Here is a 27540-nt window from a genome sequence, read left to right on the forward strand (position 1 = left end):
GGGAAGGGGCTGCCCGCGGGGCCCCGGAACCTTCTGCAGCCGCTGCCCGCGTTCGCCGCGGGAGTCGTCGGGGGAACCCGTTCGCTGTTGCTAAGGGGCGGCCCCGGAAGTGACGCTCCCGGGGTTTGTTGACAGCGGAGGCGGCGGCGGCTGCAAGCTCCGAGCTGTAGGAGCCGGATCGGGGGAGGGGCCGGGCCCGGGAGCCAGCACCCGGCGACCCACAGCCCCGCCGGCAGCCCTAAGGGCGAGGTAACGGCCGCGGGGTCCGCGTCGCGACCCCCTCCCGCCCGGGGCCTCAGTCCCCGGAATCCCAAGCTCCGCCCCGCCGACCCGGTCTCCCCCGGACCCCGGCCCTAGCCTGAGGAGATCCCCAACCTCCTGAGGCGCTCTGGCCCCGGACTCTCCGGGGCTCCATCCTCCGCTCTTCCTCGCCTACGAAGCATCCTGTCCGCCTCCCAACGCAGAGGGCAGACCCATCCCAGGGTAGGTCCCGGACCCCGGGCCAAAGGATGTACCTGCGTCCCCCTCCTTCGCCTCCTGCCTCGGGGCCTAAGCATCGCCGCTGCAACCACTTGCAGAGGTCCATCTCGGCCAATGGTGGGAGGGCTCCCTTCTCCATCCCTGCCGCCAGGTCTGAGAAACGTGCCTTTAAAACTGAGCTCCCTTCCCCCAGAAAGAAAATGACGCCCTGTCAGATGCACCTACAAGATGGGGGATAGATGTAGGGTTGAAAGGGCCAGTCTCTGCCCCTCCTACCTGTTGGATGAGCTTAAGTTCCCCCAGAGCAGTGCTTAAAAGCTGAGGGACGACTTGGATTCTGAAGCAGCTCCCCAAAACGATGACAAGGTGCAGGGAAATCTAACAGGGTAGGAAAGGAATGGATGGTATTGCAACCTGAGGGCCGAAGGAGCCCGATGGGTGAGTTGAAAGTGAAACTGACTGTGTTGGCCACTATAGCTTTGTGGGTGGAACTTGACTTGGCTGCTCTTTGACCGAAGGAGTCCAAGATTTCCAGCCTTTGGCTGTGCTTATCAGTCCATTCGGTTTTTAAGGGGGAGAGGGGATGCCTGATGCCTTGGGAAAATCCTCCTATATGCTATTTCCCACAGAAGGTTTCTCTTCAGGATTCAAACTGGCTAGGATAAGCATGGTAGACAGCTTTGAAAAGGGTCACAGGAGGCTATACTTAGAGCAGGAGGTGGTTGCCAGAGATGAAGGGCCTCTCTACTTTGGTTCGTTTGTTCATGTAGCAAATAATAAACATATAATATGTAGGATGGTAATAAGTGCCATGGAGAAAAATAAAGCAGGAAGAACCATAGGGAGGGCTAGAGAGTGGGAGTCACCTTTGTATAGAAGATGGTCAGAGAAGGTCTCTAATAAGGTGACATTTGAGCAGATATGAGTGAGGGAGCAGCCATGCAGCTCCCTAGTGTCAGAACATTCAACAGCAAGTGCAAAGGTCCTGCGGTGCTGTGCCTGTTGACTTTAAGAAATACCAAGAGTGGTGCTAGAGCAGAGTGAAGGAGGGGAAGAGTGATTGGCAAGGAAGTCATAGAACAGTGGGAAGGTTGTTAGGGGCTGTCTGTGTGATGTAGGGTCACAGGGTGTCTAATGGAGCACCCTTTCAGAACTGTACTTGTTGAAGTGTCTGGTGGTTGGAGAAAATACAGGTTTGTTTTAGATGACAAATGGCTATTGTGCTCTGGCCTTGTGTTATAAGTACCCTTTTTCCATCTTTGTAATGACCATTGATGGAATAAATACAAAAAAGCACATCTATAGAGCAGCATTTGACATGCTGCCGCTTCCTGGTTGTAAGTGTGTGGGTAAGGGACATTTTTCCACCTTAGTCTTCTCTTTTATACAATAGGATTGTTGAGCTAAATGAGATCACATGCTGATGTACTTAGTGCAGTATTTTGCACGAGAAAGTACTCAATATATAGCGGTCATGATGATGAGGATGGTGTGACGATCAGGAATGTTTTCATGTTTCTGCCTCAGAGTCTTTTTAGCACCAGCTGGTGCTGTCACCAGCTCTGGCTACCTCCCTGAGCTAGTGAGATTTGGGGAAATATTGGGGAGGCAAGGTAGAAACTTCCTGACACCCCTCAGTGGTAACAGTGGTTGCATATTCTATAGGGAGCATGGTGGCTTTTTTGGCAGCGGTGGAAGGTGATAGGAGCTTTTTAAAAAGAATCCAGCAAATCCCCATTCTTCCACATAAAATAGGCAAAATGATGGTGTTGAAATGAATGTGGCTTGGAGACAGATTGGGAAGGGCAGTGTATGCTGGGCCTAGATGTGTGGGTGGGGTGTGCATGGCGAATCTGAGGGTGGAGATTATTGATCCTGAAGTGCCCGGCAGAGGCTGAGGTTTTGCAGCCTGCTTTATAGGGAGCAGAACCATGGTTGATCTACTTCCTCATGTCCCAAGCCCAGACTACATCATCAGGCCTGGGTCACAGGCTGAGCAGGGCAACTGGGCCAGAGGATTTGAACATGAAAGGTCAGAGCACTTAGAAGCTGAGAGCCAGCATGTTAGAGCAGGCTGTTGAGGGTAAGAGCCCCAGGCCAGTGACCTGGGGATCTTGTTGAAGTCCCAGCTCTGCTGCTGGCTCGCTGTGTGAACTCGGGCAAGTTCCCTCCTCTCCAGACCTCAGTTTTCCTGTCTGTACACTGAGAATGATGGCTTTCTCCTACCTCCTGCTAAATCTGAAGGCTATCGAGAGGATGAAATGAGAGACAGGCTGTGAAAGAATTAGGTGCACTCTAAAGCGCTCTACAAAAGGTGAAGAATGGTTCTTATTATCATTAGTGCCACCTGTATTCTGCAGACACATTTTAGGGGCACACTAGGTGGAGGGCTGCTCTTGGCACCATGGTATTTTTGCTTGGCTCAGTACCTCAACTGTTCTTAGTCCTGAAATGTGCATTCAGAGACCCCTGTCAGTTCATCTGTTTGGGGACCAATGTCTTATATCTGGTTCAATAACCAAAGCTGATTTTCCAGGTTCAGAAATGAGAAGAGTCTAAGCATTATCCTTAGGAACATCACTGATTCATCATTATTGGTTACCACCTTCCTGCTGTTATTTCATAACATCTCCCCAGAAACCCCATGAGACAGGTGCCATTCACAATATGTTGACAGATACAGACCTTGATAAATATTGAGGCTGGAAAATATTGGTTTGTAGAGCTGAGGCTCCTTCACCTGCAACTAGCCATTCACACACTAGCTATATAATTGAGACCCCAGGAGTCACAAAGTATCCCTGCCCTCAGGAAGCTTCCAATCCTGTGGCCAAAAAATGTTATATGCCCAGGGAATGGTTGCCAGCAATAGCAGATCATCTGTGCTCAGTGCAGATACTCAGAGTTGTAAGGAATCAGTGGAGACTCATGCAACAGGAGGGAAAGCTGAGTCTTGGAGGAACAGTTCCTGCCTGTAGCATAAAGGTAAAGAGCCCAAGATTTACAGTTGGGCACTTATTGTGTAAGTCATTGCACATTGTTGAACCATAGTTTCTTCATCTAGGAAACAAAATGATAACATGTCCATAGGTTATCTGTGGCTTCAAGGAGAATATGCACAGAAATCTCAAAACACTGGGTCTTGAACTAATGAATACATGTATACATATCTGTTTGTACACATACATAGTCTGTGGCAACTTATGTAGCCACTCAGCCTCAGCTGCCTCTTCTGTAAGTAGTAGATTATAATAACTCCTGCCTCATTTGGTATTGAGAGAATTAAATGAATTAATGCTTATCAAGTACTTAGCAGAGTTCTGGGTATCCCCTTGGTACTCAGAATGGGTTGTTCATTAATATGTTTGATTACAAGAATAGAACCCAGGCAGTCTGATTCCTAGCCTAACTCAGCCTCCCCAAGGCCTCTCTGCCTCCGGGTGGCACCAGCAGCCACCTAGCTGGCTCTTGACTTCCTCCCTCATTCTGTTTCTGCATCTTTCTAACATAACCTGCCCTGAAGATTTAGTCTCTGCAGATTTTTCAGGCCAGGTGACGTCTGTTCATCTGCACACCTGTCCCCTAGAGACCCCCACACTTGCCCGGACTCCCCTCACAGCAGTCTCACACCCCCAACTCTGGCCCATGATCTGCTCCCTGCTGGAAAGCGTCCAGCCTCTGTAAATAGGGCATTTGTTTGGGTTTTCCCCCCAGCTCCCGGGTTAATATTTCACAGGGTGGGCATTGCTCCAAGGCTCAGAGCTTCTGGCTCCCCCAGCTGCTCTGTCCCCTGGGTGTCAGGACGCTGGCGCGGTCCCATCTTTCCTCCTCTGGACCTCAATTTCTCTTTCCCCTCTGTTGTTTCGCTGGATGGACTGAAGACAGAATGATTTGGTGAGAAGCGTGGGTTTGCTTTAGGTTTGCATCCCACTCCTGTCAGTTTTGTGATCTCAGGCAAGCTTCTTATTAGTTGTGTGTACCTGTGTCTTTATCAGAAAATGGGGTAGCAATCTCTACCTCGTAGTGCTATGGCGAGGTAATTCCAGCGGCAGCAAACCTTTGTTATGTTAAATGCCAGGCACAAATCAGGCATGGAGGGGCACGGAGGATACAGCTGTGTGCCCATGAGCAGACACTGGTCCTGTCCTGCCAGGAATCATTGGCTGGGGGATGGGTCAGCAGACAAATTGTTATGCAAATGATTAATTAGCCACAAGTAGAGGCTATGAGGAAATGCCATTTCATTGGTTAAATAAGAGAATGTATGAAATAAAGCCTGTAAGGAGCTTAGGGCCACATCTGGAAGCATCCAGCATAGAGAGGGTGCAGTGGTGGCTGCTGCTGCTGTTTTTCTCCCTCTTCTCTCCCACCGCCCCCTCCCCCAGGATGTCGTAAGTTCGAGCTGGATACAGTTCTAGAGAACCTGCAAGGAAAGAGATGGAGAAAGACACAGGGTTCTTCCAACGTGGTGGTCTGTCATAATCAGAGGCTATCTGTCCCCAGTTGCCAGAATTCCAGACGGCCAGTGCCCACCCCGAGAATGAGAACCCTTAAAGGGTAGAGTGGGCAGAGATGGCTGCCTCTAGTCGTTGCCAGGCCTGCAGCTGAATGGGCACAAGTGTCAGAGTGTTGCAGCCCCCAGGCCTCTTGGCCTCAGTGCTAAGATGAGGACAGCTTATTCCTCCTCCAGCTCACCCCAGCCCTGAGCAGCAGGGTCAGCACTACCAAAGGGAGGTTAGCAGATGGCACCATCTGCCTAGTTTGTCTTTTGGGGGCTTTTGGTGGCCTTGGTGACTGACATAGTGGTGTTTCTTCCACCTGGGCAGGGGGGTTAAGGCAGAGTAGCTACCTGGGAAACTGGGCTCAGGCCTACAGAAAAGGCAAAGCCCTGGTGGGGCTCTCATTCAGAGTCGTGAGGTTCATCTGCAGCCACTGGGTGCCCAGCAGTGCCCTGGGCACCACAGGCAGGGAGAATACAAGAACGTGCTGTGCCTCCCAGGCCTCGTGCCGATCCCAGCCTGTGAATCCTTCGCTGTCTCTTCCACAGGCCTTTGTTGGAGGCTTACTGTGTGGCGGGCCCCATGTGGGGTGTTGAGTGCTTCCTTTGTTCATTTGCAGTCACGGAACTGGGCCCGTGGTGCCACGTTCCATGCACCCCCTCTCCTTGCAGCCTGAGTGTTTCTTTCCTTCTTTCCTTCTTCCCCAGAGGGCCTTTCTCTTCTCTTCCCACAACCAGAGTTAACTAGGACTTATCTTTTGGGTCTCAGCTAAAACGTCACTTCTAAGGATACCTGCCCTGACTCCTGGGCCCAGGGCAGGTCCTCCAGTTGGGCAATCAGAGCTTCAGGTCCCTCCTTCTCCTTCAGAACCCTGGTCCCAGTTACGTAATATGCATTTGTGTGCTTTTCAGGTGGATATGGTGGATGTCTATCTCCCTCCAGAGCTGGTTTGCAAGGACCTTGTCTGCCTTGCTCACCACTGGACCCCCAGTGCTCAGTAGGTAGTTACTGAGTGAACAGGCCCAGGGATGCCAAACAAAACAGGCTGGTTCTGCCCTCGTGGAGCTGGCTGTCTGTCAAGGAAGCGGATGATTAAAGCAGCATCAGTACAAAGCGTTCGTTGCTGTGGTAGGGCCTGTGGGGCACACAGCAGGAACACCCTGGCAGGTCAGGGATGGCTTCCCAGAGGAAGTAGCTTTAACGCCGGGACCACAGGCATTAGTTGAATTTGGATGGGCTCCATTGAAAGAGAACAGACTGAGCAAAAGTCTGAAGGTGACCTGTGCCTAGGGCCATTGCCAGTGCAGTGAAGGAGGCCAGGCTGGCTGGAGTAGGGGGTCAGTGGGGACCAAGTAGGCCAGAAAGCTGGTTCTAATTCTGGAGGCCCTGCTAGACTAGATTGGACTTGTCGCTTTCCAGCAGGGCGAGGTCTCCCTGCCAGTAGCACTCCCTCTGGCTCCAGTTTCCCAGGCAGGCGAGGCTGCTGGGCTCTTAAAGATCTGGAAGTAAATGAAGGCAGAGGCAGGCCATGCCCTTTGTGCTCTCCCTCGAGGGTTTCACGTTGCCAGTGGGACAGCTAACACAATGGGCCTTGTCGTGGGAAACTGAGGCCTGGGAAATAATCACTCCGTGCTAGACACCATGCTAAGCCCTTTTTATATTATTCTGTGTAACCTTCACACAGTGCTGTGGATAGGGTCCTGTGTTGCCCCTGTTTTATTAGAGAAAAAGATACTGAGGCACAGACAGTTGAAGACACTTGCCCGTGTGGCAGGGCTGGGACTTGAAGCTAGGCCTGTCTGACTTCGGAGCTCATACAGCACAGTCACCAGTAAGTGGTGGTGCCACACTTAAACTCCAAAGCCCAAAGTGCCCTGTGGCCTCCCACTGGCTGTGCTAAGCTGCCTGAAAGGGTCACATGTGGACATAGAGACTGCAAGAAGCCAGGGCAATCCTGGGCCCTAAACGCCTTCAGAACCCTATAAGACGTGATGTGAGGGAATCCAAGAGACCGGGTTCAAATGCCAATTTGTACAGAGTAGCCTTGTCTCTCTGAGCTTGAATTTCCTCACCTGTAAGATGGGATCATAACCGCCATTTGTTATGTACTTAGTCTGTGTCAGGCCTGGGACTAAGCATTTTCCCAACGCTGTCTCCCTTGCTGCAACATCCCTGTGAAGTAGGGGTGATTATTCCCACTTTCTAGATGAGGAAACAGAGGTCAGGTAATTTACTAGTGAATTATGGAACTGAGTCAAAGCATAAATCTGTCTGACTACAGAGCCTGTGATTTTTTAAAAACCTAATTTTTTTTGATACAGGGTCTCCCTCTGTCACCCAGGCTGGAGTGCAGTGGCATCATCATAGCTCACTGCAACATCAAACTCCTGGGCTCAAGCAATCCCCTTGCCTTAGCCTCCCAAGTAGCTAGGACTACAGGCGTGTGCACCACGCCCGGCTGAAAAACTTTTGAGGTATAACATACATAAAGAAAGGTGAACTAAATGTGAGTGTAGAGTCTGATGAATTTCCACAAGTGAGCATACTGTCCGAGCACGCCCAGAGGCCCCCTCTGCCACCTTCTAATTCCAGCCTGCCTGCCAAGGTAGTTACTGCCCTGACGCTAACACCATAGATTAGTTTTGCCTGTTTCTTCCCCACCTCTGATGTAGACCCTGGTAGGAAAATGTTGGTTTGGGATTAATTTATGACTGTCCGTCATCCTATAAATGGCTTATTGTTTCCTCATTTGAATGTGAAGTTTCAATTTTCATTCTCTGTAGCCACTTATCTTAGCTGGGGTTGTATTGTCGGTTGGATTATCACTTGACTGGTCCCTGGACCCCTTCTAAATGTGGACCTCTTTGGGGTTCTGGGCATTTTCTTAACTTCAGTTATAATGTACATTTGTAAAAGTACATACATCATGATATACAGCTGGATGGTTATTCACAAGTGAATACACCTGTATATCCAGCACTCAAATTAAAGACCAGCAGCTCATCAGCACCCAGAAACCCCCTTGCAGTCACCCCCCAAGTAACCACAATCCTAATTTCTCCCACCACACATGAGATTTCCGTTTTTGAACTTAATTGAGTAAAACCTAAATGGATTGGTACAGTATATATTATTTTGTTTCTGGCTCTTTTCACTAAACATTTTCAGGTTCATCCGAGCTGTGGGTTGTACATTCTCATTGCAATGAGTATTTCATCAGTGAATACACCATAATTATCCATTCCAGTGTCAGTGGACATTCAGGTTCTTTTCCGTTTGGGGACATTACAAACAGTGCTGCTGTGAACATTCTAGTGTACATCTTTTGGCACACATTTACATATGCATTTCTATTGAGTATATAACTATGAGTGGAATTGCAAAACATGGAACATATATGTATGTTCAACTTTAGTAAATAATGTTCAACATTATTTGCACTCCCAGTTCACGCCGATTTATACTACTACCAGCAGTGTGTGAGACTTCTCGTTGTTCCTTATCGTCACCAGTGCTGGGTATTGCCTATGTTGTTGCTGTCATTGTTTTCAATTGAGCTGGCTGGCAGGTGGGAAATGTCATCTCACTATGGTCTTACCGTGCATTTCCCTGAGAGGAATGAAGCCAAGTGCTTTTCATATGTTTACTGCCCATTTCACTATCCCCCTTTCTGAAATGCCTGTTCAAATCATTTGCCCATTTTTTAATTGAGTGCTGTGTCTTTTATTCAAACTCATTTGTAGAAGTTGCTTATGTATTTGGAATATAAGTCCTTTGTTAGACATATTATTGGGAATATCTTCTAGTCTATGGCTTGCTTTTTCTTTTTCTTGGTACTATCTTTTGATGAACAGAGTTTTTAATTGTTCCAGTTTATCAGTTTCTTTCTCTTTATGTGAAATCATTGCCTACTCTAAAGCCATAAAGATAAAAAGAAAGGTACACTCCTGTGTATTCTTCTAGAAAACTTATTGTTTTACCTTTACATTTAGGTCTGTCATCTAATTCAAATTAATTTTTGTGTATTCATGAGCAGATGTTTCTTCACTTCAGTGCATATCAGTTTTCATTTTCTACCTTATGGTTATCATTTTTCTGTTGTTGTTTTGTTTTCTTTCTTTTTTGTGTTTTTTTGAGACTGGGTCCCACTTTGTTGCCTGGGCTAGAGTGCAGTGGTGTCTCATCATAGCTCCTGCCTCAGCCTCCCCAGTAGCTGGGACTACAGGTACGAGCCACCATGCCAAGCTAAAGTTTTTCTTTTATTTTTTGTAGAGACAGGGCCTCACTATTGTCCAGGCTGGTCTTGAACTCCTGGCCTCAAGTGAACCTCCTGCCTCGGCCTCCCAAAGTGCTAGAATTACAGGCTTGAGCCACCACACCTGGCCGGTTAGCACTTTTTGAGCCCTATTTAAGAAATTTTTACCTGCCCCAAGGTCATGAAGCTAGTAAGAGTCTTCATTTTTATAAATAAAGATTTTATTGAGATATGATTCACGTCTCCCAAGTCACCCAAGTCACCCATTTAAATTGTACAATAAAGTAATTTTTAGGATATTTAAAGAGTGTGCATTCATCACCACAATCAATTTCATCACCCTAAAAAGAAACTCCATACCCACTTCTCCCAGCCACTAAGCTACTCTGTCTCTATAGATTTACCTGTTCTGGCTGAACATCTCATATAAATGGAGTCATACAATGTGACCTCTTGTAACTGGTTTCACTTAGCATAATGTTTTCAAGGTCTAGCATTATAGAATGTATCAGTACTTTTTGTGGTTGCATAATATTCAGCCTTTTATAGCTGAATAATATTCCTTTGTGTGGATATACCACATTTTGTTTATCCACCAGTTCATGGACATTTGGTTTATTTCCAATTTTTAGCTATTATAAATAATGCTGCTATGAACATTCATGTACAAGTTTCTATGTGGACATGTTTTTTTCATTTCCCTTAGGAGGAAGGAGCCTTTATTTTTAATTATACACCATGAGATTCAACAATATCATGTCTATAAGGCCCTGGCACATACTAAGTACTCAGTGATAGCTCTATACAGGTTGAGAAGTACTACAGCATGGGACACTCCAGTGTAGCTATCAGGATTATGAGAAGCAGATCATGAAAGTCCCTGTTATCTTCACCCATGCATTGGGTCCCCAATACACACATCTGTCCACAGGCATTGTGAAGTCAAAGAAATGGTTGGACAAGGCCCCGTGTTCTTTGCAGGTCAAATCAGCAGATAGTGACACAGCAGAAAGGAGCAAGAGATGGAGTCAGGAGTCTTGGGCCTGGCCCTACTAAACTGCTAATTTGAGTGTGATTTCCAGAGCCTCAGTCTCCCTACTCAGATAGTGGACACAGGGCTACCAATGGCTCTGGCCCTTATATGTGTTTCACTTGGCTTCTCTCCCATTCCCCAGGCTGTGGCTCTGCCAATGATCCTGTGAGTGTTGGGGAATTACTGTTGCCCCTGGGGGCCCTTGTCCTGGAGTGGCCCACCTGCCTGCCCCCAGCATGGCGTCCGACACTCCTGAGTCCCTGATGGCCCTCTGTACTGACTTCTGCTTGCGCAACCTGGATGGCACCCTGGGCTACCTGCTGGACAAGGAGACTCTGCGGCTACATCCGGACATCTTCTTGCCCAGCGAGATCTGTGACCAGCTCGTCAATGAGTGAGCAAGGCCCAGGCTGGGGGCGGGGAGGCAGGGGTCTTAGCATGAGCGTGTGTGGAGAGATTGGGACTGTGTGTGTGCCATATGGGGGCAGCTATGGATACAAAGGTGTGAGGGGGTGTGTGTACATGGTGTCCATGGGTGTGAGAAAAGAGTGGCATGTCCATAACCTTAAAGGTATATATGTGTGCACGTTGGTATGTGTGTGGAGGGGTATGCACATACGTAGGCTTATGCAGCACAGAGGATGTTTGAGTGTGAAACTGTATGTGTGCATTTAGGGATGTGATAGTGTAAAAACCTTCATATAGATGAGGAAGTTATGTGCCATTCCATGTGTGTGCGTGCATATGTGCACACTCATGCACTCGCCTGTGCCTGTGAACCAAGTAAGCATGGACACGTAGGGGTTTACATGCCAGTGCCAGTATAACGCATCCATGACCAGGCATGGAATCATCCAGAAGATCTTTATGTGGCTCCTCCAAGGGACTCCCCACTGGTAGGGGCTCTTAGAAACATGCAGTGTGTTCACCTGACACTGGGAGCTCAGTCCAGATGCCCGGAAGGGAAATTATTAGCCCAAACACTTGCATAGGAAAGCGAGAGCCTGCGTGGGACCCAAGGGCAGAGCTGGACTGCTCTGAGCATTTACTGTGGGTCAGGCACAGGTTGGACACTTTGCAGGTGAGAGTTATGTCCATTTTACGGATAAAGAAACTGAGGTCTGGGAAAGTTCTGTTACTTTTGTGAAGTTGCCCAGGTAGGGAGCAGCCAGGATTTAGATTCCAGAGTGTTTGAATCCAAAATCATTTCCACCAGAGCAGGATTCTTGCATGAGTTAGCACCTCAACAGGGCTTGCCTGTACCCAGCTGGGAATTCTAAACCTCTTGGCTTAATTTATCCGTTTGAAACGGTCCCAGGAGGGGCTTAAGGAGGGTGATGCATGTGTCCATGGGGGTGGGGCTGCTGCCACTGCAGTGTACATGAAGAGTGTGGGACAGGCATGTGCATTTGGAGAGGGGGCATCGGTGTCTGTGCATGTTATGGGAATGTCTAAGGTTCTGGAGGGAAGAGCTCAGAATTTGCGATTAATAAGAGGCCCTGCATCTCCAGGATGTCACCCAGAGAGCTACCTTTAGATTCCTAGTTTCTGGGCCCCCTTAATCTCACCTGTAACGTAGTCAGGATCCAATCAGCTACTATGGGGAGGAGGAAGAGAAGGTTTCAGGGAGGGAGGGCTTGTGCTTTGAAGGGAAGACCCTCCCCTGAGCCAGGCCTACTCCTCTCCCAGGTATGTGGAGCTGGTCAACGCCGCCTGCAACTTTGAGCCACATGAGAGCTTCTTCAGCCTCTTCTCGGACCCCCGCAGCACCCGTCTCACCCGCATCCACCTCCGGGAGGACCTGGTTCAGGACCAGGACCTGGAAGCCATTCGAAAGCAGGTGAGCCTTGCCTCGCCAGAGCACCAGGGCTGGCCACACCGAGGCTGGCCAGAGAGGGTCAAACACTGAGCAGGGGCAGGGCGGTGGCCTCCAGCACACCCCTCCCTTGGCTCCTCCAGTGCTTTCTTCAACTGTGCAAACCCCCTTCCCAGCCCACCTGGAGCCCAGGGCAAAGCCTGGGGTGGCAGTGGGGGGAGCAGTGGGGACAGTGGTAATGACGGAGCTGTGCCTGCTGCAGGACCTGGTGGAACTGTACCTGACCAACTGCGAGAAGCTGTCTGCCAAGAGCCTACAGACGCTGAGGAGCTTTAGCCACACCCTGGTGTCCTTAAGCCTCTTCGGCTGTGCCAACATTTTCTATGAGGAGGAGAACCCAGGGGGCTGTGAAGACGAGTGCCTCGTCAACCCCACCTGCCAGGTGCTGGTTAAGGACTTCACCTTCGAGGGTTTTAGCCGCCTCCGCTTCCTCAACTTGGGCCGCATGATTGATGGGGTCCCTGTGGAGTCCCTGCTGCGGCCACTCAACTCGCTGGCTGCCTTGGACCTCTCAGGCATTCAGACAAGCGATGCTGCCTTCCTAACCCAGTGGAAAGACAGCCTGGTATCCCTCGTGCTCTACAACATGGACCTATCGGATGACCACATCCGTGTCATTGTCCAGCTGCACAAGCTGCGGTGAGCTGCCGGCCCAGAGCTCACCAGGGCGGGGTGGGCAGGGAGGTGGGTGTTGTCAGTCCCGTGGGGTTCAGGACCCCCTGGCCAGGCAGAGGGTAGGGATGGAAGAGACAGTCCCCTTCCTCAAATCCAATGTTTCAGCTGGATTTGGGCTATTCAGGCTTTTTTCCCAGAATGTCCTGGAGCAGTTGTGGCAGGCATGGGCCCTCCCCTGCTACAGACTGAAGGAGCAGGGGTCTCCAAGGCAGCCCCACCCCATACCCAGCTCCTGACCCGTGGCCCCCACCCCAATCTCCAGACACCTGGACATATCCCGAGACCGCCTCTCCAGCTACTACAAGTTCAAGCTGACTCGGAAGGTGCTGAGCCTCTTTGTGCAGAAGCTGGGGAACCTGATGTCCTTGGACATCTCTGGCCACATGATCCTGGAAAACTGCAGCATCTCCAAGATGGAAGAGGAAGCAGGGCAGACCAGGTAGGGACCCACCCTCCACAGTTGCTGGCAGGGAGTCATTCAACAAGCCTTTGAATTGCCAAGTGTTGTGCTGGGTGCTAGAGATAAAGAACAAACCAGACTCTGCCCTCTCGGAGTCTGTGTGAGCTGGTGGGGACAGAAAGCTGTGGTGGGGAAGTACAGGGCTCTGGGGTTGCCCTGAGGATCCAAAAGGAAGGAGGAAGAGGAACGGCATCTGGGCTGTCCTGCAGGCTTATTCTGAGTTTGCTAGGGAGGGGTGTGCTAGCACAGGGAACAGCATGTGCAAAGGCCAGAAGGTGAGAATATGAGGAGCTGCTAGGAAATTACTAGACGTTCAGACTGACCAGAGCACAGTGTGGTGGTTATAAGCAGTGAGGCTGGGAGCATCTGCCACCTGTCAGGCATTGCTGTAGGTAGACTGGCTCCTGGGTTGGTTGGTTGGGAGCTCAGATCGAACTTTACTAGCTGTGACTGGCCATAAACCCTAGCCCCAACCATGCTTTAATGATGGTTAGGTTATGAGTTTGTCTCTTCATGACTATTGGTGAAACCTAAAGGTGACACATCCTTACTAGAATGGCAGATAGTGTTTTCTAAAGATGGTTGCAATAACACAACATCCCACATGTTCCCCTACAATATGACCTTGACCCCTACACTTAAAAGGGATAAGGTTGGCGGGGCAGAAGAGAGAACATTGAGTAAATGCCAACCTAACCCCAGGGGAGGCCCAGCTCAGGCCTGGACCCCAAGCCGCTGACCCCAGCCCCCTCTTTCTCCAGCATCGAACCTTCTAAGAGCAGCATCATGCCTTTCCGGGCTCTGAAAAGGCCACTGCAGTTCCTCGGGCTCTTCGAGACCTCCCTGTGCCGCCTCACGCACATTCCGGCCTACAAAGTGAGAGGCAGGGGGGGAGGAACCAGGGAGCCCTGGGAGGAGGGAAGGGGCTGGGCTGGGGGACCAACATGTCAGCTCTGGAGCTACAGACTGGGCTGGGATGTGGACTCCCACCCCCTGGCCTCTTCTGGATTGTTCTGAGCATGTCCCATTCTCAGGTAAGTGGTGACAAAAATGAAGAGCAGGTGCTGAATGCCATCGAGGCCTACACAGAGCACCGGCCTGAGATCACTTCCCGGGCCATCAACCTGCTTTTTGACATCGCACGCATCGAGCGCTGCAATCAGCTGCTGCGGGCCCTGAAGGTTAGTTCAAACCCGGGGACCTTCAGCTTCTGTCCAGGCCTACCTGGAGGGTGCTGGACTTGGCTGAGCCATGTCCCCAGAGCCCCTGGCCCTGTAGCCCCTGAGCTGTTCAGCACTGGCCATGTTCAGGCCCCGCCCTAGTCCCCACTCCTGTCTGGGCAAGCAAGACCGGCACAAGCCCTGTCCCAGAGGAGCAGTTCAAGCCCCTCATGGAGCCCAGGCCTATCCTGCACAACTTTCACAGCACTTGCCAGCCCAGGCTCCTACCCTGTCTTCACACAGCTGGTCATCACGGCCCTCAAGTGCCATAAGTATGACAAGAACATCCAAGTGACGGGCAGCGCTGCCCTCTTCTACCTGACCAATTCCGAGTACCGCTCAGAGCAGAGCGTCAAGCTGCGCCGGCAGGTCATCCAGGTGGTGCTGAATGGCATGGAATCCTACCAGGAGGTGACGGTGAGCCCCCTGCCTGCCATGGCCTGCATGCTCTGGCCCAGCCGCCCCTTGCCTGTGCCCCTGTAGCTCTATGCTGCCTCCCTCCTAGCTCCCCTGTCCCCTGGCACTCGGGCCCCAGCCCCACCTGCAGTCCACTGTCCCCGCCACCCTCCACCCTCTTCCACCTGCTCCACGTGGAGGCCCAGGGCCCTGGCCTCCTGCCTCTGGGCCTCTGCCCAGGCTGCCTCTTCAGCCCTTCTGCCCTGTAACACTGTGCTGGGGGGGCTATTTTTTCCAATGGCTGCTTTTGTTATAAAAGTAATAAAAAATTTTACCATAGAAAAATTATAACTGCAGCTGGGTGTGGTGGCTCACACCTATAATCCTAGCACTTTGGGAGGCTGAGGCAGGAGGATCACTTGAAGCCAGGAGTTTCAGACCAGCCTGAGCAAGAGCAAGACCCCAGTTCTACAAAAAAATAGAAAAAGTGCCCAGGTGCGGTGGCTCACGCCTGTAATCCTAGCACTCTGGGAGGCCGAGGCGGGTGGATCACTCGAGGTCAGGAGTTTGAAACCAGCCTGAGCAAGAGCGAGACCTTGTCTCTACTAAAAATAGAAAGAAATTATCTGGTCAACTAAAAATATATAGAAAAAATTAGCCGGGCATGGTGGCACATGTCTGTTGTCCCAGCTACTCGGGAGGCTGAGGCAGTAGGATCACTTAAGCCCAGGAGTATGAGGTTGCTGTGAGCTAGGCTGACGCCACGGCACTCACTCTAGCCTGGGCAACAGAGTGAGACTCTGTCTCAAAAAAAAAAAAAAAAAAAGAGTTAGAGATCAGTCTGAGCAAGAGCAAAACCCCATATCTACTAAAAATAGATTTAAAAAAATTTTTTTGAGACGGAGTCTCGTTCTGTCACCTGGCCAGAGTGCCATGGCGTCAGCCTAGCTCACAGCAACCTCAAACTCCTGCGCTCAAGTGATTCTCCTGCCTCAGCCTCCCAAATAGCTGGGATTACATGCATGTGCCACCACACCCAGTTAATTTTTCTATTTTTAGTAGAGATGGGGTCTCGCTCTTGCTCAGGCTGGTCTCAAACTCCTGACCTCAAGTGATCCTCCTGCCTTGGACTCCCAGAGTGCTAGGATTACAGGTGTGAGCCACTGCACCCGGCCAAATATAAATAAAATTAACCAGCCATGGTGACACACACCTGTAGTCCCAGCTACTCAGGAGGCTGAGGCAGGAGGATCGCTTGAGCCCAGGAGTTGGAAGTTGCACTGAGCTATGGTGATGCCACTGCAGTCTATAGTGCAAGACAGAGCAAGACTCTGTCTCAAAAAAAAAAAAAAAATTATAACTACCTATAAAGAAAACAAAAATTCCTGTGGTCCCACCACCCAGAGACAGATCCCACCATTAACATGGGATAGCTTATGGTCTGGATTTCCGTCAGTACATACGTATTTAGTAAACAGGATCATTCACACAAACCGTGTGTACTGTTTATATAATGTGGATTTTTACTTCAACAGTAAAAGTCACATGTGAATGTGAACACAAAATTGTTTTAATAATATTTCTTTTCTGATTATGAAAGTAAGATACCTAGTGGTGAAAAAAAAAATCAAGTAATACAAGAATGTATTGAATAGAAAGTGAAAGTCATTCACAATCCTATCTTTCCTCCCCCAGATATAGCTGGTTTTAACAGTTCAGTTTCATAATTGTTGACACCAGCATAATGTTCAGCGTCCTCATCCACGGAGAAGCCACTGTTGTGGACAGGTGGCCAAGCCCCATACCTACAGTCTTGCAGGTCAGGGCTCTGCCCAATACGTGGGCTGTGGTTATTGAATCAGCTCCCATGGTTAAACATTTAGGTTGCTCTTTTATCTTTTGCTCCCTCAAATAATGCTTTGCTGACTATACTTAAGTGATTATCCTTATAATACATTTCTAGAAGTAGAATTGCAGGGGCAATATGTACGTGTATTTTTCAAGCATTTGGTATGTATTACCACATTATCCTCCAGAAAGGCCATGGTGGGGACAGAGCCTCTGCAGGGATGGGAACACCCACTTCTCCACTGCCTTGCCAACTCCAGACTCTGGAGTGGTGGTTCTTTCTACATTGAGATCGATTTTGTAATCAGGCAAAAGGATGTCTTTTTTTTTTTTTAATGAAAAAAAAAAAAGGACTAGTTGGAGACTCCCAAATGAATTAATAAAAACTATCAAAGAAATGGAAATTAAAATAACAAGATAACACCTTTCATCTTAAGAGATCTGGTGATACCCAGCATCGACAAAGGTAGGGGAAGAGCACTCTCGTACACTTTCCACTGGTGAAGGATGAATTGTACGACCGTTTTGCTGGTCAGCCAGCAGAACTTGCCAAAATTGCAAATGCATTTATCTTTCAACCTAGGCATTCCACAGTTAGAAATGTTCTTAGAGGAAAAAGATATACATACATCCACCCTTGTTTAACTGGAAATCAGAGGAAACTAAAATGTTTGAGGACCAGGTACCTGGAAAGGTCACGTATGGTCCACATGATGGGATATTACGGCAGAATCTATACATCCTAACGTTGAAATACGTCCTTTACATATTGATAACCGAAGAGAAATTCTAGATCAATATGTAATATCTTTTTTTGTACTTCCTCTCTCCAAATATATGTTTATATCTGCATGATGGAAAAATCTAGAAAGATATGCATCAAACGTTTAACAGTGATTACTTCTCAGGAATGAAATGGAAGATTTTAACTTTCTGCTCGGATAGTATAATATTATTTGAACTTTTTACAGTGAGTAACTATTGCTTTTATAATTTAAAATAAACTTTTTCTCAAATTTCTCAAATTGAAGGGAAAGGACAAAAAATCAAGAGTGATATCCTCTAAATTACATGATTAATAAAGCATGATGAACTTCCAATATCTAATAAGAAAGGAAGGAAGGAAATTAAATTACAAGAAAATTGCGCTGAGAATATTGTAAAAAAAATTAATAAAGCTGAAGATGATGCAAAGAGAAATTGAGGATGTGGAGCAACTAGAGATCTCATGCACTGTTGGTAGGAGTGTAAACTAGTACAACCACTTTGGAAAACAGGCCGGTATTACCTAGTATAGTTGAAGACATGCACACCTTGTGACCCAGAAGTGCCACCAGGCTTGCATGCCTTAGAGAAGCCCATGCCCATGGACACCTGGATGCAGGTATAATGAATGCATCGTTCACAGGAGCCAACCCTTGAAGTCACCCAAACATCCATCAGCAGTAGAATGGGTAAAAAAATGGGGGTATCATCATGATGGAATACTATACTGCAAATGAAGAACTGAGTGCATTTAGCTACATACAACAGCTGATCTTGCAAACCTATAGAATCATCTGTATAGAAAAGCAGGGATAGTGTTTCTCCCTAGTGGGATGCAGGGGCCTATGATCAGGAAGGGACATATGGTGACTTCTGGGTGCTGGCAATGTTCTGTTTCTTGACCCAGGTGATGTTTACATGGTGTTCACTTTATAATTATTTGTAAAACTGTCCATTTGGGTTTTATACAGTCTTCTGTATAAACACTTCACATTAAAAAAATATTTTAAAAAAGAGCCTTGTAGCCTCCTCTTCCAGAAAGTCTTCGTGGACCACCACAGCTCTGGATGATCTCATCCCTCTACAGAGCCCCTCCAGCTCTGTTCCCAAGTTGACCCTGAATGTGCCCCGCTTGTCTCCTGTCCTGGCCCAGGTGCAGCGGAACTGCTGCCTGACCCTTTGCAACTTCAGCATCCCCGAGGAGCTGGAATTCCAGTACCGCCGGGTAAACGAGCTCCTGCTCAGCATCCTCAACCCCACACGGCAGGATGAATCGATCCAGCGCATCGCTGTGCACCTGTGCAATGCCCTGGTCTGCCAGGTGGACAACGACCACAAGGAGGCTGTGGGCAAGATGGGCTTTGTTGTGGTATGTGCGGGCAGGCTGTCCCCCACGCCCCCCTTCCTTCTGAGCCCCGCTGCTGCAGCTGTCTCCCGCCACTTTCCACAGCTCTGCTTTGAGTGAGAGTCTCAGAGGAGGCCTGGATCTGGCAGTCAGGGTAGGGAGCAGAGTATGCTGAAGCATGAAGGATTTAGGCTGGACCAAAAGAATTTTTTAACAGTGAATATTGCTTATGACCCTGTAGGTTTCTTCCACCTAGAACATGCTGTCATCCCCTCCCAGCCCCCTCCGATTTTATAAGCTCCACAGGGAAAGACACCACACTCTTCCTCTATCCTTGTCTGCAGCATTCCCAGCGAAGGGCCTAGAGCACAGTGAAGAGATGATAAATATTGCTGGTGAAAGGAAGGAAAGAATGAGGAAGGAATTAAAGAGTGTCTAGTCTCCTCCTCTCATTTTATTGCTGGGAAGCTCAAGCCCAGAGTCGCACAGGGAGTCAGCACAGAGCCAGGGCCAGTGCCCAGGCCTCCTGATGCCAAGTACCAAGGGTCTGTGGAGTGGACGTCTTCAAAGAGCCTCCCAAAGAGATGCAGAGATTTGATCTTGGCAGGATGTATGAATAGGAATCTGACCCTCTTCTCTCCATCTTGGGTTCTGGGGGGATGTGGTAGTTCTTGAGCTCTGGCCTAGTCTAGCAAGTTCTTTTCTCTGCCCACAGACCATGCTGAAGCTGATTCAGAAGAAGCTTCTGGACAAGATAGTAAGTCAGGTCTTCATGGAACCACTCTGCCCTTTCCCTAGCCCAAGAGGGGCCTGATTTGCCCCTGGGAGATGTCCATGTTTTATCAGGGGACCCGTCACTGGGCGCTGCGAGTCTCAGCAGAGCCCTGCCCTCCCCCGCAGTGTGACCAGGTGATGGAGTTCTCGTGGAGCGCCCTGTGGAACATCACGGATGAGACGCCCGACAACTGCGAGATGTTCCTCAACTTCAATGGCATGAAGCTCTTCCTGGACTGCCTGAAGGTAGTGCCCCCCTCCAGTGGCAACAGCCACCTCAGCTGTCCACACAGCCACTCTTCTGCCCTAGGCTCCCCAGCCAAATCTGTTAGCACCCTTCACCCGTGGTTCCCACAGAAAGGCAGCAGGGGCCACCTCACAGGCCCACCAGACCAGGATTTCCTGCTAACAGAAGCTCCAGAGACCCTCCCTGACCCAGATGGCCTGGTGGGACCCTCTTGAGAGCCCTCCCTCCAGGGGAAAACCCCACCCTGTCTTCTCAGCAGCAATTTCTCAGACTGCCCACAGCTGGCTGGAAGTCCACTGTGATAGGAGCTGGACAGAATTGTGTCTACTACGATAGTCTGCTCCTCCTAAAAAACTCTTCATCTCTTTTCTTTTCTTTTTTCTTTTCTTTTCTTTTTTAGAGACAGGGTCTTGTTCTGTCACCCAGGCTGGAGTGCAGTGGCCTAATCATAGCTCACTACAACTTGGAACTCCTGGGCTCAAGTGATCCTCCTACCTCAGCCTCCTAAGTAGCTAAGACTACAGGCATGCAGCACCACACTGGGCTAATTTTTTAGTTTTTTTGTAGAGACGGGTCTCACTGTGTTGCCCAACCTGGTCTCCAACTCCTGAACTCAAGCAATTCATCCTCTATTTTCTAGTTTCTAAGGAGATTCCCTTAGACTAATATTAATATTTTGTGCTTTGGTAAATGGAACCATGTCTGTACCATAGGTCAGATCTCTACTCAGGTTTTGTCTTGTGGTAAGGAACCTCCAATTTTTTAACCCTTTATTGTGTGTGCCCAGCACTGTCCTAAGTACACTGGAAGTTAGGGGGGCAGTATATTGTACCCCCTCTTTGTTGAGTTGGAATGGCCAAACAGACGTCCATGAAACTTTTTTTTTTTTTGAGACAGAGTCTCATTCTGTTGCCCAGGCTAGAGTGCCGTGGCATCACCCTAGCTCACAGCAACCTCAAACTCCTGGGCTTGAGCGATCCTCCTGCCTCAGCCTCCCAAGTAGCTGGGACTACAGGTGTGTGCCACAACACCCAGCTAATTTTTTCTATCTTTAGTTGCCCAGCTAATTTTTTCTTTTCTTTTTTTTTTTTTTTTTTAGTAGAGACAGGGTCTCACTCTTGCTCAGGCTGGTCTCGAACTCCTGAGCTCAAGCAAGCCTCCCACGGTGGCCTCCCAGAGTGCTAGGATTACAGGTGTGAGCCACGGTGCCCGGCCCATGAAACTTTAAAGTTAACAATACCAGACACTAAGTAATTAAGTACTAATTGATATAGCCCCAATGGCTCTCATTTTCCCAGGAATTCCCAGAGAAGCAGGAACTGCATCGGAATATGCTGGGACTTTTGGGAAATGTAGCAGAGGTAAAGGAGCTGAGGCCTCAACTAATGACTTCTCAATTCATCAGTGTCTTCAGGTTGGTACTTTTTGCCCTGTTACCTTTTTGCCTTGGCTGCCAGGATGCTCAGAGCCCTAGTCTGTGCTCAGTTGCTGCAACTCCTCTTAACCTAGGTTTCTATTGTAAATGTTGCCTTTCCTCAGTAATGTGGTTTCTTATTCATTCAACCCTCCATCAATGGTCCTCTTGTAACTGTATTTAAGTGACCTCAAATCCCTCTTAGAAATAGTCTGGGTATGAACAAGTGATAAATAAGTAGTACCTCTGGCATCTGGTTTATGAGTTGGGGTCTAACAGCTAGTATCTGAAGAAGGCCTGAGCGAGTGGACTCCATTTCTCTCTCTTCCTCCCGGCAGCAACCTGCTAGAGAGCAAGGCTGACGGGATCGAGGTTTCCTACAATGCCTGTGGCGTCCTCTCCCACATCATGTTTGATGGGCCTGAGGCCTGGGGTGTCTGTGAACCCCAGCGGGAGGAGGTGGAGGAGCGCATGTGGGCAGCCATCCAGAGCTGGGACATCAACTCACGGAGAAATATCAATTACAGGTGCGGGGGCAGGGTGGATAGGGAGTGGGACATGCACTGAGGCAGGCCGAGCATCCTGGCCAGGAACGGTCAAAGCGCCCTGCCTCTCTTCTGGTCCTCTGCCTGCTTTTTCTCACTCATTGAGGCATAAGGACAAACAGCATAAGGACACAGATCTTACCTATATTTTTCAGGCATGACACCTGCATGTACCCAAAGCCTGCTCTTTATAAACATTTGATACACATGTATTTGTGGGGGAAAAGAAGGAGAAAGTTCAGACACAATAGGAAGAGAACCCCTGTCGACATTTCGGTGTCTGTCCATCAGCAGTGTTTCTGTGCACAGATTTCATTACTTTAAGTCAAGCTGCCACCAATTCCCACTGTGTTGTGACTGAATGTCCAGTTACCAGGCCTGGGTCTCCCTCATCATTTTAGGATGGCGTCACTTTCTACGTGCCATCTCATACTGATGGGCATTTCAGTTGGAAACCCATATTGGGAGAAACAGGCTAGTGCTGGTGGGTTTGCTGACACTCCAAGTACTGTAGATCGTAGGGAGAAGGGAAGAGGAATCGCTGGCCCAGAGGTTTTACACGCACGTTCCCGGTTTGGACCCTGACTCCAGGATGGCCCGTGGAAGAGCAGTCACACTTGCTTCTGTTCCCAGTGAACTCTCCCTCCTACCGCAGGCTGGGTCTCTCTTCCTTGCTGAGGTCTCCAGCTTTCTGCCCCACCTAATCTGGTCCCTCCTGCCTCCCTCACGTGCTCATGCGCTTATCCTCTCTCCCAAGGGAGCTCCCCTGCGGAGCCTCCAGTGGGGTGAAGGGCCAGGTGCCCCTTCTCCCTGGCACCCTACTGGTCTGTCAGTTGGTTGGTCTTCAGGGTCCTTCAGGGAGAAGAAACCTGAGACAAGACCTGCTGCCCCACCCCCAGCATCAGAAGTGACCTTGATTTCTCTTTCTGCAGGTCGTTTGAGCCAATTCTCCGCCTCCTTCCCCAGGGCATCTCTCCCGTCAGCCAGCACTGGGCAACCTGGGCCCTATACAACCTCGTATCTGTCTACCGTGAGTGCCCACTGCCCTGGGTTCAGATACCCAGCTGAACGCAGCTGTGCCCTAGGGAGCGTATACCCGGGAGGGAGCGCCGAGAGAGCTGCCATCAGCCTTTGTGCCTCAGAGCAAAGCCCCACTTTCCCGCATCCATGGGACGCCCAGCCTGATGGCTGCCCTGCCTCATCACCAAAGCAGGCCTGGCAAGCAAGGTGGCCCAGGCAGCGGTCCCCCACGGCTTTCTTCTTGCTTCCTGCTTCCCTATGAGCGAACAGTCAAAAATCTCCATGTCAGCCCAGTGGGACCTTTAGTCCCAGCTATTCGGGAGGCTGAGGCAGGAGGATGGCTTCAGGGAATCTGAGGCCTTGCTAAGCTGTGCATAGCCACTACATAGGCTCCAGCCTGGGCAACATAGCGAAACCTTGCCTCTAAAAGAATTTTTTTTTTAATTAAAAGGAAATCCCATGGTTTCTGCATGACAGAACACCACCAGCTGGTTCCAAGCTGTCTAGCCACCAGAATGACCGGTGGTGTTTCAGTAAACACACAAATAAATACATGTCTCTGGGTCTGTTGAATCAATATCCAGGAGCAGAGATATTCTTAGGAATCTGTGTTTTTATAGACACTTCTCAGGGGATCATCATGTTTAGCAGCCACTGGTTTGGGTGATATTTTCCATAGGACAAGCTCTGGAAAAAAACGCAGCAACCTCAAACCAAAGTAGGGAAAAGCCTTTTCCAGGGATTCACCACCTGCTTCCCTGCTGGTGGACACAGGAGCTTCCAACTGGGGGCTAGGCCCCGGGGCTCATGCCACTCCTAGCACCGTCCTTCCCCCCAAGCCCTGTCTTGACCCACACCCCCACCCTGCCTCCTGCCCAGTCCTCACAAGGGTGGGTTTCTAGGCCTCAGGCTGGTAGAAGGAAGACCCATCCTGGTCACCTGCTGTCTTCTACCCACAGCGGACAAGTACTGCCCCCTGCTGATCAAAGAAGGTGGGATGCCCCTTCTGAGGGACATGATCAAGATGGTGACCGCACGGCAGGAGACCAAGGAAATGGCCCGGTAAGAGACCAGCATGTGTTTCTGCTTGGAGCCTTGATTTGGGAGAGTGAGGGACACAGTCACAGTGGGGACCCTCAGGTGGTTAAGAATGGCTGAAGTTCCCAGGGGCAACTCGGGGTAAATGTGGAGGTGGGCAGTGTATTGATGTCCAGCTGGGGCCTCTCCAAGTGTCATCTTGGCCACAGTGTGGCCGAAAACTAGATGATCAAGCTCTGAACAGGGCATCATTGCCCTCAGTTGTAAGCTTAGTTTTCTTTTATTCCCCCCAAAATTCATCCTCTCATTACTAGATATTAGCAAGTCAGGTCAGAACTTCTCATTATTTTTGGCCAAAGACATTCCAACTAAAGAGAGGGCTCAGTGTGGTGATATACATGCTAGAGACAAGATGGGGCAGAGTGCAAGTGAGTTCCTGAGTGTGGAGGTCACAGACATGGCAGAGTTGCCACCTTTCATTGCTGTGTGCGTTTCACTGCAATGTCCAGAACATCGCAGGCTCTGGTTCTCGTGTTACAGGGCACAAGAGAGACTCTCAGGGATGCCATGTGTCAGAATCAACAGTAACAGTCTTGCTTTCTCTAGGATCCATTCAAGAAGGGAGTATAGTCACGTTGACCCCAATAGACTTTTGTCATAGTTCTGAACATGGTATAGAGGAAAAAGGTCACATGGAGGAGGGGCCTGGAGTTCAGAGGCTCCCCAGATGGTGACTCACTGGGCTGGGGGGCGGGAGGGGTATCAGCTGGTCCTGCCATTATTTTTGCCAAAAGGCACTACTTAAACATTAATTGACAGACTCATCTCAGTCTGGGAACAGTACAACGAGTGGTTCTCAAACTTAATCTCCCTAAGGAATCATCTGGAAAGTTGTTTTTTTTAAGAGACGGGGTCTCACTCTGTTGTCCAGGCTGGAGTGCAGTGGTATGATCATAGCTCACTGTAGCCTCAAACTCCTGAGCTCAAGTGATCCTCCTGCCTCAGCCTCCTGAGTTGCTGGGACTACAGGCTTGTGCCATGGTGCCCAGCTGGAAAGACTGTTAAAGACACACAGATCCCACCCATAGGTTTTCTTTTCCGGTGGGCCTGAGAATGTTCATGGTTAACAGGGATCCCAGGAAATTTGAGAAGCATGGGGTAAGACTGGCCAGCAACCTACTCCAGTCACTTTGAACATCTCTCTAAGGCCTGAGATGGGTGTCTAAGCCAGCTGGCCTGACAGTGAGGAACGAATGACCCTGGAGGACACTTAGGAGACGGCCCTCAGCCTGTCCAAGCTCCCCGTCCCACTCTGGGCACTCCCTTCCTACAAGGCACTGGGGCCCTCTTTAGCATGTGGAGGCTACAGTGAGTCCCTTCCCAACCCAGAGGCTTAATGTTGTAAGGGGAAGGTCACACCTGGCAGCGATGGGCAGCAGCTGCGTGCAGTCAGGCTGGAGAGGGTGAGACTCAAGCTCTGAGCTGGAGTGCTGGGGCCTGGCTGCCATGGGTGGCAGGGCCCTTGTGGGAGCACAGCTGCCCTTGCCCCAGCCTGGACCTGCTGCTGGATCACGGCCTCTGGGTGCATCTGATGTGCAGCCAGTTTGGGGACCACTACAAGACTTCCGGAAAGAGAAAGGGCTGGCATGCAGGGAAAATGAAGAAGGAAGATGTTGCTAAAGAAGGGACCAAAGGGTTTTTGGAAGTCAGGCCTGAGCTGATTTGGGGAGCCCCTATCCACAGATGCCCTGGGACGGAGTGGGTGGAGAGGGAGGGGCATCAGAAGGAAGGAGGGGAGGGGGCGGTGATGGGAGTCATGGCCACAGGTGCTGTTCCCTGGGCACTCTGCACGTGCCGTCCACCCTACGCATCCTTCAGCTGGCATCAGCATCACTGTTAACACGTGTTAACCCAGCGGCCTGATCGCCCAGGCAGGCTGGGCTCACCCCACCCGAGCCCACCCTCCAATCCTGTCTCCCCGTTGTCTCCAGCAAGGTGATTGAGCACTGCAGTAACTTTAAGGAGGAGAACATGGACACGTCCAGATAGAGGCCTCCGCCCCACTGCTCTGGACCACAGGCCGGGAGGAAGGAGGCTTGAGCCGCCCAGCGGGCAGACCCCCTTCTGGGGCCTCCCATGGGACAAAGAGACACAGGGGACTTTTGCACAACCGACGCTTTTCCTTAACATTAGTGAGATATATATATATTATATATATATATTATTTTTTTTGGTTAGGAAGTGTGAAGTTTTGTGTGTATGATTTCTGTACAAAAACAAAAGAAACACTCCCTGAGTCCTGCAGCTTCCTTGGCCATTCTCGAACCCAACTCAAAGCCTTCATCGCTGCCACACTCACTCCTACCCCAACCAGACTAAAGGCCTATAATTTTGTGAGTGTCCGGTCCTTTTCCAGTGAACTCAGGCCACGGCCTGGCTTCCTATTACGAGAGGAGCAGGCCTTTCCCAGCCTACTCCGGCATCCTGACCCCCATCCCAGCCCGAGAGCCCCATCTCAGCTCCTGGGCGTGGCTGATGGGGTTTGGGGATTAAAACTAACCCCACTGGGTCTCCCAAATGCCTTGGTGCTCCCAGCTGTGGGCCATCTGGGGCAAGAAAGCGAGCTGTTCCAGGCCTAGGTCCAGGCAGCCCTGCCCCAGAGACCTCAAGGAGCGGGGGTGCCCAGTGGCCCTGCTGCTCTCGGGCCAGGCCTGCCTGAGGCCACGCTGCTATGGAGGCTGCCTCCTAGTCTCCCACCAGGTCCCAGGCTGTGGAAGGCCCCAGCCCAGGGGTGGTCAGAACTCAGCGGCAGATTCCACTGCCCCTTCTGCCAAACACATCCAGAACCTGTCCCCAGCTCTGGACGCCAGCACCTCCCGGGACCAGGGGCCTGCTGCCTCGCTCCATGGCCCTCATCTGCCCCCAAGCACCCGAGGTGCCCAGGCACTCCCACCAGCAGAACTGAGCCTGCCTCCCCCACCCCAGCCTGCCTGGCTGCCCTGAGGACCCCACACCTCTCTCAGAGGCAGGAGGTCCCCTCTCCAGTCTTGCACTCACAGCGGCCACAGCCAGCCACCTCCAGACCAGCACTTGGACTGCTCTGCAGTGGCCGCTCGGCCCTCCTTAGCCCCTCCCACCCTGCCCCAAGCTTTACCTTGGAAACCTGCGTGCTGTGTTTCAGAGAAGTGTGAGAGGCAGCTGTATCCCTAAATACCCTGTGCTTCTTTCTCGGTGTAACTCTGAATTGCTTCACATCCAACACACTTGCAGAAGCGTGGGCCTGGGGAGCAGAGCTGACCCTGGAGGCAGCCTTCAGGCAATGGCTTTTTCTTCCCGCTTCCTTCCCTGGGCCTGTGTTTGTTCCCCTAGCATTTCTGCTCCAGGTAGAACAGGCCAGGCGAGCAGCCCCCGGGGAGAAGCACCTGGCCTTTTCTCCTGGAGCTTCTCCCTCCTGGCCCGGGGACGAGGGCAGCAGCCCTGCATCCCCCCAGCTTGGCCAGGTGGCCTGCGTCTGTCCTTCCCTTCCATCCCATGCTGGAGGCCCCAGCCAGACCCTGGGCAGAGCTCACATCACATCGCTTTACCACCTGGGGCCTGGGGAAATGTCTGTACTTTGGGGATGTCACAGAAATACATTTTTGTGCAAAGTG

The 27540-nt window shown here is 50.4% G+C and overlaps 1 protein-coding gene across 2 annotated transcripts; it reads left to right on the forward strand.

Annotated features, from left to right (window-relative positions):
• The first annotated feature begins 114 nt into the window (after positions 1 to 114).
• Positions 115 to 27540, forward strand: ZER1 (zyg-11 related cell cycle regulator). 2 transcript variants are annotated; one of them, XM_045563264.1, is made up of 16 exons: positions 115 to 483; positions 10410 to 10661; positions 11957 to 12107; positions 12346 to 12782; positions 13081 to 13257; positions 14040 to 14154; positions 14313 to 14459; positions 14742 to 14915; positions 18661 to 18876; positions 19568 to 19609; positions 19753 to 19872; positions 21172 to 21287; positions 21626 to 21814; positions 22765 to 22862; positions 23812 to 23914; positions 25882 to 27540. In XM_045563264.1, the coding sequence occupies exons 2-16, from the start codon at positions 10504 to 10506 to the stop codon at positions 25937 to 25939; spliced, it is 2301 nt and encodes a 766-aa protein (XP_045419220.1). In that variant the 5' UTR covers positions 115 to 483; positions 10410 to 10503; the 3' UTR covers positions 25940 to 27540. The 2 variants fall into 2 exon arrangements, with proteins under 2 accessions (XP_045419220.1, XP_045419221.1); XM_045563265.1 differs by having other exon boundaries at positions 14742 to 14909.

This window comes from Lemur catta, chromosome 10 (assembly GCF_020740605.2).
Source record: "Lemur catta isolate mLemCat1 chromosome 10, mLemCat1.pri, whole genome shotgun sequence".
NCBI classification, from domain to species: Eukaryota; Metazoa; Chordata; class Mammalia; order Primates; family Lemuridae; genus Lemur; species Lemur catta.

What these genes read in the sequence shown, in the direction of transcription:
- ZER1 (XM_045563264.1), top strand. Translation starts at nt 10,504, where the DNA reads ATGGCGTCCGACACTCCTGAGTCCCTGATGGCCCTCTGTACTGACTTC. An exon ending in AGCTGCTGCGGGCCCTGAAG is followed by an intron (nt 14,460 to 14,741) that starts GTTAGTTCAAAC and finishes GTCTTCACACAG; the next exon opens with CTGGTCATCACGGCCCTCAA. An exon ending in GAGACCAAGGAAATGGCCCG is followed by an intron (nt 23,915 to 25,881) that starts GTAAGAGACCAG and finishes CGTTGTCTCCAG; the next exon opens with CAAGGTGATTGAGCACTGCA.